Source organism: Colossoma macropomum, unplaced genomic scaffold, assembly GCF_904425465.1.
Source record: "Colossoma macropomum unplaced genomic scaffold, Colossoma_macropomum, whole genome shotgun sequence".
NCBI classification, from domain to species: Eukaryota; Metazoa; Chordata; class Actinopteri; order Characiformes; family Serrasalmidae; genus Colossoma; species Colossoma macropomum.
This window is the reverse complement of record NW_023494805.1, coordinates 14,640,623-14,656,203: the sequence shown is the minus strand read 5'-3', so window position 1 is coordinate 14,656,203 and position 15,581 is coordinate 14,640,623. Positions and strand designations below refer to the sequence as shown.

The following is a 15,581-nucleotide window of genomic DNA, read 5'->3' as shown; positions in this document are numbered from 1 at the left end:
TGCCAGAGGATCTGTGACGAAACTATTACTGACAACATCAGGGGTTTTTCTGCCATATGCTCATTTTCAACCCATTTCCTTGTTCATATTCAAATGCAATCAGACTTACTGTTGAACTAACTGCAGTCTAACACTTGAGGAGTAGCTGACAAATTTCAAAGCTCCATAAAATCCATAAAATTTAATTTGAGCCAGCGCTGCAAGAATATTACCAACAATCTCATGATTCAAATAGATTTTTAAAGTTGTGTGGCAGCAAACTGTGTAGTAAAAAGCTGTTCTATGGTGAGGTTTTGGGAGCTTTAACACTTTGCTTCTGGTTCCCCTAGGCTTAAGCAGTTAAGTTAATATTTCTAGGACACAAGTAATGTTATTGTAAACAAGCCCAACACATTGTGTGGCGAAGTGATGTAGATTTTTCTTCAAAAATTGGGCCATGCTTTGAGCAGAGAAAAGCCACCAGTAAACCAGCTACGCAGGGTAATCCACTCCACCCTGCAGGCCAAGTCACCAAACTCTATTAAAACACATAAAATCAGGGAAGTAATTTCCTACAAACAATAGCTGATGTATTGTCTGTAGTGTAGCTGATGCAGGTGAGCTGCACATTACTATGCCAAAGGCAGTAAACAGTATGAAATCCAGTGGAGTGGATGTCTCTATGGACTAGGGACATTAACCTGTTAAACTCATAGACGTGTGTTCACAAATCATATCAGTTAGAGAAAAGCTGATCTAGGATCAGTTTTATGGCTATAACCATCTTAATACGTGAGGAGTCTGATCTGAGATCAGCCCTCTTACTCAGATCTACCTTGTCAACACTGACGTTAACTTCGCTCTGATGGTCCATGCAGCACTTCACTCATACACCTGCTCAAGTCCACCTCTGAGTCAATGGAACTACACATGTATCGGCATGATAACTCGCATTACAACCGTGCTGACATCATACTAATGATCTTTGAAATACATAAATAAACCCTCTTTAATCGTACGGGTCTATTGGCTAGCTATGTTGCTATGTAGCTAGCTAATTCAGTTCAACTAAATGTTAGCTCGCTCGCCCAAGCCTTGGTTCTGTCAACCAGTTAACTGGCTAACGTTAGTTTAGCCTGCAAAATAAACTTCGTATTTCTACACTCGTTTCACAAACAACACACTACCTGTTGCAACAGCTTGCTGTGCTGGCAGCCACAATTTCGACCTTGCGCCCTGTCACGAAGCTGAAGTCGGCTTCGTATTCGCCCAGCTTCATGTTCGAATTTTCCTGTTCCACCTTAAATGGTGCAGCAGTTACATTCTGTCACCTCAGGTGTTGTAATGACTGCCGCACCATTTTAAGGTGGAACGGGCAAATTCGAACCTGAACCTGGCGAATAGGAAGCCGACTTAAGCCTCGTCGACCTGTTAGTGGCCTGTCTGCCACGCCTAACGTTAGCTAGCGTTTTATTAGCTGGCTTTCACAATAGCATGCAGAGAAATCAGTTGTATTAACACAAACAATACGAACATCTATAGTATGTTTCCCAAACTCCACGTACTCCGTTTCTCAGGACTTACCCAGCTATCTCTCACACTTCCCAAAACCTGGAGCTGTGCTGTGCTCCTTGAAGAGCCAGGCAGGCAGCAGAGACCACTGCGTTACCGTAATACACAGCGCACAACAGAACTGCGACTCACACACTCGGTTTCATTTTATTTTCAGTCCTAGCAAAGATCGACTAATTTTTACACATTTGCAGAAATACTAAAATATTATTCGTGTACGGTATGGCTTTTATTCGATAAGAAAGACGATCACGTGTCAAATTATTTTTCATACATTTTATATTACATTTTATACGGTAATGAATCAGCTCTTTATTACAAACCATAACAGCAGAGGTCAAAGTCATTAAGTTTTAGGCTTAATTACCTCTATTTATTCTCATCTTGTAGCTCTACAAAGGTGTTTCATGATATTGAAGAATCATATAAATAGAATAAACTGTATTTCAGCTGTATGGCTGAAATAAAGCTCCACTCCTGGGGTGGTTAAACAGGAGCCAATGAAAAGTGTTTTGCATGTTGCACAATATGCCAGTTTGAACTCACTGGTCCGGATGGAGTTTTAGGAATACACTATTTCACACTGTACCACTGCTGAAACATCAGAAACTGCTGTGCCCTGAAAACAAAACAAAAGTCTTAATTTTTCCTCTTCTCATCACAGTTAGAGAAGCAGGGGGATTATGAGTCTTTAAATGAACAAAACAGGGATACTTACATACATGTTCATAATGTTTATTTCATTTAAGAGAGAAAACAAAGAAGATAAAGTATTTCTGTTGACGGTTATCATGCATGCATCAGGGCTTTAAGGGGCCCATTTAATGAAAAAACATATTTTACTTAATTTATTTTTTTAAATAAAAGAGTCTGCTGTAGTATGTAAACACCGTTAAAGTTTCAGAGTACATACGGTTCATATATGGAAATTAAACTGCTAAACCAGTCTGTTTTCATATCAACCTATTTAACCTACAGTAGTTTAGCTCCACCCATTAACTTGAAGTTATAAGGAGTGTTTCAGCCTGGACTGCTTTTTGAATGAGACGCAATACAGGCTATCCAAATCTGAACAGAGCTCATTTATATATAACAGTCTCATAGACACAGTAACAAAAACAGCTTGTTTGATTCTAAGAGAGATTGGAAAACAGTCACATAAAAACAAACTGTTTTTGGTACACAAAACCACACACACATCATAAGTTAACCTCATGGGAAAAACAAAATACAAGATAAAAATAGCAGATAGGCCCTTTAAGTCAGTTCTAATCACCTTGTGAATGCAAACATGTACTAGTTCACATTCTTCTCTTAAAGCTTATAAAGGCCTGGAATGAGTGGTTGGATTGTTCTGAGATTTAGAGAGTGCAGGTTGGTTTGGCATGCGGCCCGACAGGGTCTGATGAAACGATTAGCCGTTGGCTCTCAGTGATGGAGCTCCTTCCTCTTCTTGCTGCCCTCCCTGATCCTCTGCATCCTGTAGGTCTTCCTGGCCAGCGCTCGCTCTTTCTCTTGCACTTCTGTGTCATCTAGGACCTCCAGGCTGGGAATCTGACTGATAACGTACTGCCTGCAGAGGAGGGAGTGGAGACAAATCGAGCTGAACTCAGAATGAACCTATGTTTCATAAACACACTGAATGAGCTTTGAACTTCTACACTCACAAAAAAAAGGTAACTGTCAGTGAGGCAGTACGCCTCTTGTCACTGGAGTGGAACCCTCAAGGGTACAGCTAAGTGCCTTTAGTCAGGGAACAAAACTGTTCCATAATACACTGAAATTATATTTTAGTTGTATTGACTCCACACACCCCGTCTCGTCTCCGGGATTTTTGTTTTATTGTTCTGTTTTAAACATTAAGTTATGAAAAGGTACAAATCTGTACTTTTCACCTGGAAAAACTTATTTAAGGTACACAATTGGATCTTAAAACCGCTGTTGTATGTTTGAGGGAACATTTACATTGTTTGTACCTCAATGAACGTAAAATGTACATGCACAGAACCTTTATTTCTAACAGTGTAAAAAAACTTAATTTTGTCTAAAATACGGGAAGGAGATCTCATTCTTTTTCATCAATTTATGGAACTTTGGATGTACACTTTGTAGCCCATACATGCTTATTTAATGTAATCTACAAAGTCCTACTGGAACACTGAGCTGTTGTTGCCTTGATCATCACACTGGTTCAAGGGTCAAGTGAGACAAAGAAAAAAGCCACTTAATTTTCAATAATGATGCAAGAAATGACGAAGTTTTCCCTCATATTCACAAACTAGGATCCTTCTTTGTACATGCTAAGTGCTTTATTTACAATCAAAATTGCAGAAAAAGTCCTATCTATTCAGAGCTGCATAAGGAAATATGTAAAGCTGTTGTAAACAAAACGGCATCAAATATCACAGTGGCTTTAGGGACCTTATCAAACATATAGAAAGTGAAAGAAATTAAAAGAAATTGAAATGTTTTTCACTGACAGTTTCTGGTTTTCTTTTTATCATACTTTCTCTTCATTAAGAGACTTTTTACAGGAGCTATTTCAACGCCTGCCATCTTCTTATCCACGTGAAAAACTTTTATAACTTTACTATAACGTTTTTTATAACTTGACCACCAGAGGGCGCAATACACCAGAATTCGTACAAAGGAGAATTCTACAGCGTTTTCAAAATCTTCTGCATAATTCAAACATAAAGAAGTACACATGGCATTCAGAGTGGCTTGATGTGAGATGGTGCGGATTTCTTTACAATGGTGATGACAGGAACCCTGGAGTCACGATATATATATATGCAAATATAGCCATTTTATTTGCGATCCAAAATGACCAGTTTGGTCTTGCATAATCTTTAGACATCTGGTTCCTATCGCCACCACTGTGAACAATTCTGACTCTGTATGTTTTTTTTTTTTCCAGAACAGACCTTTTCACATCAAACCACTGAGAATGACTTTGTTTACATCTTAATGATTGAATTACACAGACATTTTGAAAAACTGGTGCAATTCAATTCAATGCAATGAATAAATATCTTTATAATCACATTACGTGCATTTTTGGTGACCAATCTTGTGACTAATCCTCACTGAGCTCATTTGCAAGTTTTAAATATAGTGAGGATAAAGTGTTACTTTCTTTACCTGTAGTCAATATACTGAGTCAGACTTCCTCCATTAAAATAACTGGGTGCTGCTTCATTGTTCATCATACTAAGTATCCTGTAAACACAGCAAACAATGACATTTATTAGTTTTTCTGAATAAATACAGTCATGTGGTATTAACACTGAGTCTCCTGCTCCTTTATGACTGATCAAACAGAAGAAGAGATGAATGTAGCCCACTTGATATTGGGGAACTTGCAGCGGATCTCCTCCACTATGATGGGCAGGTTGCTGATTTTGTTCTTGTTGATCCACAGGGTGGTGAGGCTGGGCATGTAGGGGAACTTGACATGAGCATTATAGTTGTTGCAGTCCAGGATGAGGGTGCTCAGCTTCTCCAGCTCAACCAGCAAAGCTGGGCTCCGTTACCAGCTGAGTTAAGGACTGCCACCCACTGATAAAGGCACTTTACAAGACCAAAAGCTTCTATTAGTGTATGTAATGCGATGGCACTCTGAAACCTGCAGAACACACCGCAGAACATTTGTGTGCTAGAAGGACTGTGGGTGTGTGTTAATGGGTTATTTGTTCTCTATTTTTTCCTTTTGCACTTACCTGCAGTATTTGCAGTCATGGTTAGTGTTTGGAAAGCTTTTCAGTCTTTTTAGTTTGAATGCAAGGCTGATTGCATAGACTCTCCGGCAAATATTAGATGTAACCCAATAATATAATCAGGATCTTTTGGGCCCACATAAAAATTATATTTAATTAATTAAAAAGACAGTGGAATATTCTTGTTTACTTGTTATGGCCATGTCTCAACCAAATTGGTGGCCTAAGGTTAGCTAACGGTTGAAGTAGAAACAACCCACCCACCATCACCAACACCACCACACTATTGGGCCTTTTGCAACCATCCTGTCTTCAATATTAGCAGTTACACCATTAGGGGACCCTTAACTTCGCATGTTTTTGGTAAATGAGCATATTTTCTTTGTCAGTTTGCAATAACCTAACATATTAAAAACTAACCAGGTTTATTTTGAGGAAAACAATATTTGTGACAGTAAGGCCCTGGGAAAAAGGCAAAATACCACATATTTTATCCCCTTGTTGTGAATATCAGCTCTCATCAGCACTCAAGCTTTCAGCTGTTTAAACTACCTTTGGGCCAAAAGATTTTTGGTATGTGCTTTTAACAACAGTGGAAAAGAAAATTGTCCAATCATGGCAAAACTTGCTCTTCACAGAAGACACTTTGGTGAACAGGAAGCTGATAATAAATGCAAAGTATTAGCAAATTAGCAATAATTGTTAGCATCTTACTTATTAGTAAAAATAACTGAGAGGAATTCAAATTTCAATTTTAGTTCATTTATATTAATTGTGGTTGCAAATTGTCGCTGTTGGGGCAAAATCTGGTATCTACTTTTTTGTCTACTTCTGTTTTTCCAGAATTTGAAAAAACCAGCTGCCTACTACAGTATGTTAAAATTAATCATGAACAGACCAATAGAAGTAGTCCAGATGTTACCAAACTTTTAAAAACCATTAACTTCCATTCAAAGCTAAGACTTTTTTTCCTTCTTCTGTAAAGTTTCAATCAGCAATGAAATATGTATTGATGCACTGAAATGCATCGATATGAAGGATTTAAACGAATCAATTTTTTCGAGTGTTATAATCTTTTAGAACCTATTAAAATAACATTTAATAAAATTTGTGTTTGTCATTTGGCTAAAAATAAAAATCCCAGGCCATTTTCAAACCTAACCACACCTAAAGAGCTTAGTATACTGTTTTAGTTTGTATTGCTACTGCTGTGTAAGTAGCTCCTGCAGTCATTAGTGTATTCAATGTATGTTTAAAAAATTAAATCAAATCGAATCAAATCGTGATGAAGTTAGAATTTTGATGATGTACCGAATCGTTTCCTAAGGAATCGTAAACTAATCAAATCACTGTGTTGTCATGATGTTAATATAAATGTATGTGGCCTTTTCCGCACATATGGAGAAAGGTGCCGTTTAAAGGATACTCATCCAGCAGGTTGTAGCTGAGGTCCAGAACCTCCAGGGTGTCCCGCTGCTCCAGAATGATGTCATAAGGAATCTCTAGAAGGCCCTGATACGCGAAGGAGAGCCTTTTCAAGCCCAGCTCTGTGGTGGGGCTCCCAGGGGCCAGGGCCCCTGCCTCCACTACACTGCTCTCACACTCCTCCATGTGGTCAGATCCCCACCACCACGGCATCAGGACACATAGTGGCCACCACCTGACCAGGCTACAGACACCCTAAAAAACATGTAAAGGTTCTACATTTCGTTGCTGTACTGTACAATGTAACATTCAGTAATTATTCCGTAATTGTTATCATTATATTGTTACTGCAATATTGGACAGTTTGCTCCACAATATGCAATATACAATATGCTGCAACATAACTGCAATATGGTATTTTGTGCAGCCCTGGTTCTGTGTAAATGTCAGCAGTTTACAATCAAAATAGGTAAAATTCCACTGTCATGTAAATACTACACGGAAAGAATGTGGTCACATACGCATACAGAACTTAGACCACTAATCACCAACCTTGGTCATGGGAGCTCTACCTTCCTGCAAAGTTGCAACCACAATCTGCCATACCTGTTCCAGATAATTCACTTCTTCAGAATTCCTTGACTGACTGGATCAGATGCATTCGTGTTAGTATGTTAGCATAGTGCTTGCATGTTAGATGCAGGTTAGACAAAATTCTGCAGGAAAGTAGATCTCCAGGGTGACCACTGGTTTAGACACATGTCTGAGCTCAAGCTAATACCCTTTAAGTTCTAAACATGGGTGCAAATAAAACTGACATCATAGAAAACTGTTAAGGGAGAGCTCTAAACGTATTTTGACTGCTATCCAAATGAGCAGATGACCCCAGTGCACGTCATATCTTATCTGGGTCATGCAACAATCTTGTGATGCAAAACTGCTCTTTTGATCAAAGTTATGTATTTCAAGTATCAAAAAATCATCACCTTTCTATTGCCTCAGACTTGTCACATAGTTTTCTTTCAACAGGAGGAATAGTTTGATGTCATTCAAGCTAAAATGACAAATGCTATCTTCATAACTAAAACATTAAACAGCTACCAACATAGAAAGCACTGAAAACAGTCAGGACTAAAAAAATAATTTCCAAAAACACAGAAAGTGTCATTAGAAATTCATAGTGATGGATAAATCACATTTACATACATATAAAACTACAGTGATCTACATCAGTGGAGTTAACCACATCTCAATAGCTAAAATCATACTCACCAGTGTTAGCTGGGTTAGTAGGGTGTGCTGAGACGGTCTCCGACTGTGTGCAGTGAAGGTCTGCTCTAAACTCATAAAGGCCTTCTTTCATGACTGGAGTCAGGATCACAAGATCTGGATAATCACATTGCCTGTTAACCCCTTCCTTCACCCCATTTAGGCCAGCAGCCAGCAGACTAGAATAGATGGACAGCTGTCTTCAGCTTTAACTCTAGTTTATTGATTATATAGTTTTAACTGTTGTTTTTATGAAGTGCTTTTGTCATATGCTCTGCTTGTTATAAGGTGAAGCTCAATATTAATTTACATGCCTGTTTATATGTTCTGTCCCATGATGGTCAGTGCTTAAAAACGCATATCCTATTCATATCTTCATTTTTTTATGAACTGAACACATCAGCTGCTCTGTGCATTATGTTAAAATTTCATGATGATTGGGCCTTTAGAAATGGGGCAAAATCACTTTTTACGTTAAGAATATTATTCCCTTCTCCTATAAAAGCAATTTTGTGGTAAATATTTTTTTATTGGGACAGTGATGATATTTTAATTATATTTGATTATTTCCCAAAGTCATAAATAATTTTACATGACCATTTTCCAAATGCCTCTTATCTCTTAAAATTAAACAGATTCTGATTGGCTGCAATGTACTGTACACCAATAACAAAGCAGTCAGGCTGAAACACACTTTATAACTTCAACCTGAATGAGCAGACTAAAACTGGTATAGGCTGAATGGGTGAATACAGGGGTGAGTGATCAAATAAAAGAAAAATCAACTTAAAGCATCTTAGTAAGTTGTTGAGCCACCACAAGCCAAAAGAACAGTTTTAAAGCGCCTTGGCGTGGATTCTACAAGTCTCTGAAGCTCTCAAGCCCCCCCCCCACAGCATTGTGATGTATCGATCTAGAGGTGCCAATTCAAATGCATCAATTTTTTTCAAAAGTTATAATCTATTATAATATATTAAAATAATATTCAACAAAGTATGTGGCTACAAATTAAATGTCCAGGGTACTTTCAAACCTGCCTATCCCCCAAAAGCTTAGTGTATTGCTTTTGCTTTTGTTGCTACTACTGTGTAAGTAGCTCCTGAAGCCATTTCTATATTCAATATATGTTTAAAAACGATTCTGGATTGTATGAAAATTATTGAACAAAGTGAAATTTGATGATGTACCAAATTGTGTCCTAAAGAATCATAAACTAATCAGATCATTGTGTTGTCATGATGTTAATATAAATGTATGTGGCCTTTTCTGCACATATGGAAAAAGGTGCAGTTTAAAGGGTACTCATTCAGCTGGTTGTAGTTGAGGTCCAGAACCTCCAGGGTGTCCCGCTGCTCCAGAATGATGTCATATGGAATCTCCAGAAAGACCTGATATGCGGATAATTTGCCACCAGATCTTAACTCTAGGGGATATTTTGCCCTGATGTGTTGCACAGCACTATCCACCACTATCATCAAAACACCAATTAAGGGAAATATCTTTTAGAAGAACGGTTCAATCTTTACAATAGAGATGTAGAGGCTTGTAGAATCTATGCCAAGACACAATTAAACTGTTCTTTTGGCTTGTGGTTGCTCAACACCTTACTAAACCACCATCATCAGCAAAGTAATTTCCCCAGCAGAACAGAAAGGTAGACAGACATAATTACGTTTGTATTGATTTGCAGTGACTCTTTCTCCTAAGGGCACAGGTGGACCAAACCACATCGGCAGAACCGGGCCCTTCCCCACAACTCTACTGGAATATCCCTCTTTATGCAGCTGTGGATGGACTCTTCTAGCTGTCAGTCACCTCAGGAACAATTTCAACTAAATTTACTGATGTGTTTCCCCACAGAGCTAAGTCACTTCAGTCACTTGAGTTTTTGTGACTGAAGCTCCTGCTATCCGTAACCTTCTTTCAAAGCCACTTAGATCTTTTCCCCTTGCCTTCTTGCTTCAAAATCGAGGTCTAATGGCCCTGCTTAGCACTTTTACATATTCCACAGAGCACAGAAGGATATACATACATACATACATACATACATCATCTAAACCGCTTATCCTTCTGGGTCGCGGTGGGGTGCTGGAGCCTATCCCAGCTGTACAGTAGGATACATTTTATCATGCAGTACACCTGTCTGGAAGCATCTGCACTCATTGCGTTTCTCCACTCATTTGTTCAGGGTTTCCCTGTAATGTGTTGCTCATTTGTAAATCATAAAAACCCAAGTATCTGTTTTTTGCCATTTTTAGTTTTCTCCGTAATTTGAGCTGAGCAGTTGTCCTTTTCCTTGTGTGAAAATGTTGATGATTGGACCAACAGAAATGCTCTAAAACTGCTTGAATAAAATCTCTTTACATTAACTTACGTTGAAAGTCAATAATGTTTTTGCCCTCTTTTGTAAAGTTTCTATCTTGGATATACTTGTTTTTCTTTGGGGAGCGACTATATGTAAATTTGGTGACATCAAAAAACAAAAACAAACAAACAATGAATTCTTACGGTCTGGGAAGTGACTATCACGTTTTGAAACTTTAACAATGTGTGCATACTGCACCAAACTTGTGTCAAAAAAGCAAGGACATTTTCGTTATAAGGGCCTTTCACATTCCTTTCAAGGGACTTCTGAAAAAAAGAGCAAAACACAAACCTGTGTATATGTTTATATCTATTTCCTGTATACAAACAGCCTTTTGTTGGTGAAGTCTTCGCATAACAGACACGAGCGTGATTCTAAATCTACTGTGTTTACCCAGAGACAGTCTGTGAAAGACCTTGAAAGTCTCTCCTTTGTGTTTATTTTGATCGTGTTGCGGCACGTAAAGAACGTGGTCTGCCTGGTTTCACTCTCCATATAAGGCTATGATGCAACTCCAGCTCAAGCTGTGGGAGTTTCTCGAAACTTAACGAAATTACGCTCTGCGTGATTTCCCAGATTGCCATTGGAGACGTACAGTAAACCCCTCCCCCCAAATGCTGACGTCTTCACCCAGAATATAAGCGGTGTCCGTCACTCACAGCGTCATTTCTATTTACAGAGAGAAAGGATGAAGCGCATGGAATAGACACTGAGCGAGAGATGTTTACGAACGGAGCGAAAACTGGTCACTTATCCGAGATGGACTCTATTCATTCGCTGTACACAACGACTGTTGTCGAGAATACCAGTGAGTTCAACTTCGCGGCCCGGAATCTTCGCTGGAGTGATTGTCAAGCAACTGGCTGATCTTCAAGGTAACGCCAAGACTTTTTGTTAAGGCTTGTTGTGATTAATGATGTCCTAATCGACCAAAAGCAGGATTTCTTAGCCAACTGGAAACCCAATGGTAGCTGTTTTAGCAGAAAGTTAGGAATAACGTTATCCAGCTGGAGTGTCTTTAACAGTTTCGCCGTCACGAAACTGAAGTCAGTTTCTTACACGCCAGGTTTTTGATCGAATTTCGACGTTCCACCTTAAATGGTGCAGCAGTTATCTACATCCTGAGGCGTCAGAATATTACTGCTGTATCTTTTAAGGTGGAACGGGTAAATTCGAAGAAGTAGCTGGCGAAACAAACCAACTTCATCTTCGCTTCGTCCTTGGACAGGCTTGTCTTTTGGTTTAAGATATTTTGTTAACTGAGACATTCTACTTTGTGAAATGACTCAATAGATATTGATTTTAAGAACCATTTACGACATATGTTAGAAATTACTGTTCAGTTTAACGTACTTCCGCAGCAGCGCAGTTGCTAGGTTACAGCATACGTGAGCGTAAACACGCAGTCACTGTGACTCATCTGCCCTGAACTGGAGCTGACCGGATCTAATGCTACACAGGCTAAGAATGCCCTAAGTACCCAAGAATGGTATCACTGACTTGTGTTCGTGAATCTTTGTAGTAATTTCACACTCATATTGTTTTCTTACAGAGTGATTATGACTGCTATGGCACTATTCACCACAAATCTGCATCATCCATTATATTACTGGTGCCTACCACAGGCAGCCCTGTACATCCCATCTGTGAAGAACCTTGTGCATTCTGCTAACATGACAAGGATGAATAAAAATCTGCCACTAAGTCCATACACTGGAATGCCCGTGCTTACCATGTTGGAGAAAATTGGACTTCATCTGTGGGAAGTCATTCGGCAAGTCATCCGTCGCTTTATGAGCGTTACGGAGCTTCTGAACTCTAAAGTTTTCCTGATGTGTGCTGGAGAAACAGGGGCCATGAGGGGCGAATCAAAGAAAAAGACCGTGGGCTTGGAGGCCCTGGAGGGCCCTGGATGGGAGGCCAGGAACATGGAATTTAGACCAACCACCATGTACAAAAAGACACTGGATCCACAAATGAATATCATGGAGGATCCTGTGACCAAACCTGATAAGCTTGCAGGTGGTGGAGATGAAGTTGTGCTTTCCGATTGGCTAGATTGGGAGTCTGAAGAAGAGGAGGAAGATGGTATGGGTAGTAGTGATGAGGATGAGTCTGGTGATGATAAGGATGAAGAGAAGGATAAAGAGTCTCCTCAGGATGAAGAGGATGAAACGGAATGGAGTGATGAGGATTCAGACTGGTCAGATGAGGAAGGAGATTCTGAAGCATCTAGAGAGAGCACAGAGTTATGGGAGTCCTTCTTCAACAACAGCGACCCCTACAATCCACTCTACTTCTCCTGCCCCACTGGAGTCAAAACAAAGTCTACAGACACCACACAGAACTGCACAACCTCAAGGCCTCCAGTCAATGAGGTTGAGAAGACAACATCTGCAGATGTAGAACACAGTCCTGAGGAGAGCACAAAAGAAGGAACAAAGAAGGTAGAATTGCATTAATAGCTCAGTTCACATTATAGCCAAGTAGAACTGACTAAAATTAGGATTTTTGGGCATAAGGATCTGGAGTGCTTTTAAATATGTTACTTCTGATTAGGCAATGTTTACATTCACTTCACTCTGTATGCCAGTCTCTGTAGTTAAAGACTTTAAAAGTGCTAAAAACTGCAGAATGGACAGGATGGTCTCCAGTGACCGGCATGCTAGGAATGTTTCCTAAATAGAGATCTGTTTAGGAAAACTACTGATGCAGTGCTGTGCAGGTCATGAGAAAGAACAGTTCATGGAAGAATGAGTTTGTCATGACTAGTAGTCATGAGGCTTGTTTTCATGACAACATGATAAAGTATGTGTTGACAACACCCTTGTATGCCACACCCAATGAAAGGCTCAAATATGACTCACCATGTAAGAGATAGGTGTATATTTAGGCATTACTCTTTAGCAGCTAGAAAAGGCCTGTTTTTTTTTAAAGAACAACCAAGCAGTTCTGTCTAGAGAGCAGAGCAGGTGTTTCCAGCATGTTTATGGAGATCTACCAAGCAGAAGTTCATCTCCAGCCAGAATTCAACAAACTTGCTTTGAATTTAAATCATAGAAAAAATAAAATATTTTACTCACCTAGTGAGCTGATGTAGTCTGTAAACATTGTAAGAGTTTCAAGACTTGCTTTTTAAAAGGCCTACATCATCAGTTTTAAAGGTACAGTAACAAAAACAGCATATTTAGTTCTATGAAATTTGAGTTTTGTTTCATGTAAACTTGAATAATGACTGTTTTGGTGCATAAAACCTCAGAAATATCACATGGAATTTGGAAGAAAATGTTAAACACAAGAAAACTGTAGGACACAAGCGCTTTCAGTTCTACTTTGTGCCTTCTTATGTTAACAGGTGTGGCTGGTTGTAACACCATGATTCAACCTCTTTGACATCTTCTGAATTTGTTTCCTGAACTGTAGATGTTTTCATTCTCAGGTACGTTTCAGTGAGGAGGTAACAGTGCACCACCTGGTGGCCTGGAGCTCTGCCAGCGAGGCAGCACGAGATGGATCCTGCTGGTTGGAGCTAGCCAGAGACAGAGAGCGTTTCAGAAGAAGAGTAGAGAGAACTGAAGAGATGCTCAGCCCCTGCCTAACAGCAGAGCATAGAACCAGGGTTTGGGACCGACTTCAGAGAGGAGCTCAGCCAGAGCACTCCTAAAACATTTTACCATTCTACTGATTGTATTTTATACATTTCCTATTTTTACTTCCTGTTTGTTAAGGTTATTTTATACGCACTGTTTCTGTGGTGTTTTATATGCTATTTACCTCTACACATTGAAGTTACTGCACTACAATAAGCACTTTCCATTGATTGTATTAGTGTGACTTTTTTGCACTGTGTATATTGTTACTGTGTATTTCAGTTCATTCATTGATGTTATGTGAATCTTGTATGTAGAACAGGATCTGTTAACTATTTGTTTTTTGTTTCAATAAACATTTTTTTAGATGAACTGGAATGAGACATTGCGTTTCTTTCTCAGGAGGCATTGTCAGTCATCGGATGTGCTCACAGTGAGGAACAGCCTTTCTGTCCTCTGGGACTCGTCACTGAGAGGGGGTCAGTGTGTCCACTGAGGCTCATAGACTCAGAAAGTTACGGACAGATGTCCAAGAACAAACTGTCCCACAGAAAGCCAAACAAGAATGAGACATCTTAACACATTTGTCTGTATCAAGCTCCATTTTGACTAAAACATTGAAGTGATTCATTCTTATCAAGGGCGCACAGTGTCACTGATGCAAAGCACTGCTCTTAAAAAAAATTTGGCTACTAATGGCCCCCCTGTTGTGGAGAACTTTCAGCCTGCTAAACGAAAGATTTAGAAGATGTCCACAAAGCTTCTTAATGTAGGAGTTCTGATTTAGAATCAGATTAATGTCTTGTTTATGCTGATCTTACAGGAACATATACTAGATACGGGCCCAGATCCATGAGGTGGTTTGCATCTAAAAATAAATGTTCCTAAATGGTTCTTAGCTTTGATGTATAGGACAAAAACTTTAATTGGTATAGAACCTTTACAACACTCTGATGTTCTGAAACATTTAAAAATGTTGTTGACACATCTAAAAAATGCTTCTTTAAAAAGACACTGTCCAATAAAAATGTAACTAAAACTGCATTTGTTGTAAACATGCGTACTCACCTTCTACAGTGGAGTCACAGTAGTGTCTATGGTGTGATTTGCTGGTTGAAAGACCAGGAAAGCCCCTTTCTGATGATACTTCTTGAAATTGCAAGGGACTGCAAGCACTTTGGGGGATACACAAGGACAGGCTGTTTTTTTCCCCAACTAGCTAGCTAATACAGAAGGAAGCCGGACAGTTAACATTAAAACTACAAAGCCAAATGTCTGTATTTATAATCTGTATTTATTAGCCTCTACATCAGTGGGTACACTAGCATAAGAATTTCTTTACTGCCATGGGGAGATTCCTAATGGTTGTATGCCATATTTGCATAATGCATGCTGGGTATTGTAGTGAGAGATGGATGAAAACACAATAAAAGAAACAAATTTGTAAAGTTGATGAGGCTGAGGGATGCAATACTGTGTTACAGAATATTACACAATAGTACAAATAACATCTTAAAGACTAGTTTGAGACTAGAGTGCTCCTTTAAACAAGCATTCATTAAAAGGTTCTTTAGGGAACCAAAAGTGGCTCAGTGCTCCGGAGAACACTTTCTGGGCATCACTGTCACAAAGTCATCACCTCAATCTACACTGAACACTGAT

At 39.2% G+C, this 15,581-nt stretch overlaps 2 protein-coding genes across 2 annotated transcripts; one reads left to right on the top strand and one right to left on the bottom strand.

The window, feature by feature from the left end:
* Window positions 1-2,333: 2,333 nt before the first annotated feature.
* Window positions 2,334-8,035, bottom strand: LOC118826605 (U2 small nuclear ribonucleoprotein A'). Its single transcript, XM_036597617.1, has 5 exons — window positions 7,968-8,035; window positions 6,697-6,950; window positions 4,899-5,081; window positions 4,696-4,773; window positions 2,334-3,124 (listed from the first exon to the last, which is right to left on the bottom strand). Exons 2-5 carry the CDS (start codon window positions 6,906-6,908, stop codon window positions 2,980-2,982), a joined length of 618 nt encoding a protein of 205 aa, XP_036453510.1. The 5' UTR covers window positions 6,909-6,950; window positions 7,968-8,035; the 3' UTR covers window positions 2,334-2,979.
* A 2,943-nt stretch (window positions 8,036-10,978) lies between these two features.
* ppp1r15a (protein phosphatase 1, regulatory subunit 15A) lies at window positions 10,979-14,291 on the top strand. The gene is made up of 3 exons (XM_036597614.1): window positions 10,979-11,204; window positions 11,882-12,776; window positions 13,769-14,291. The coding sequence occupies exons 2-3, from the start codon at window positions 11,889-11,891 to the stop codon at window positions 13,991-13,993; spliced, it is 1,113 nt and encodes a 370-aa protein (XP_036453507.1). The 5' UTR covers window positions 10,979-11,204; window positions 11,882-11,888; the 3' UTR covers window positions 13,994-14,291.
* Window positions 14,292-15,581: the final 1,290 nt, after the last annotated feature.

What these genes read in the sequence shown, in the direction of transcription:
- LOC118826605 (XM_036597617.1), bottom strand. Translation starts at nt 6,908, where the DNA reads ATGCCGTGGTGGTGGGGATCTGACCACATGGAGGAGTGTGAGAGCAGT. An exon ending in AGCTACAACCTGCTGGATGA is followed by an intron (nt 5,082 to 6,696) that starts GTATCCTTTAAA and finishes CAGCTGGTAACG; the next exon opens with GAGCCCAGCTTTGCTGGTTG. An exon ending in ACTCAGTATATTGACTACAG is followed by an intron (nt 3,125 to 4,695) that starts GTAAAGAAAGTA and finishes CCTCCTCTGCAG; the next exon opens with GCAGTACGTTATCAGTCAGA.
- ppp1r15a (XM_036597614.1), top strand. Translation starts at nt 11,889, where the DNA reads ATGACTGCTATGGCACTATTCACCACAAATCTGCATCATCCATTATAT. An exon ending in CAAAAGAAGGAACAAAGAAG is followed by an intron (nt 12,777 to 13,768) that starts GTAGAATTGCAT and finishes TTTCATTCTCAG; the next exon opens with GTACGTTTCAGTGAGGAGGT.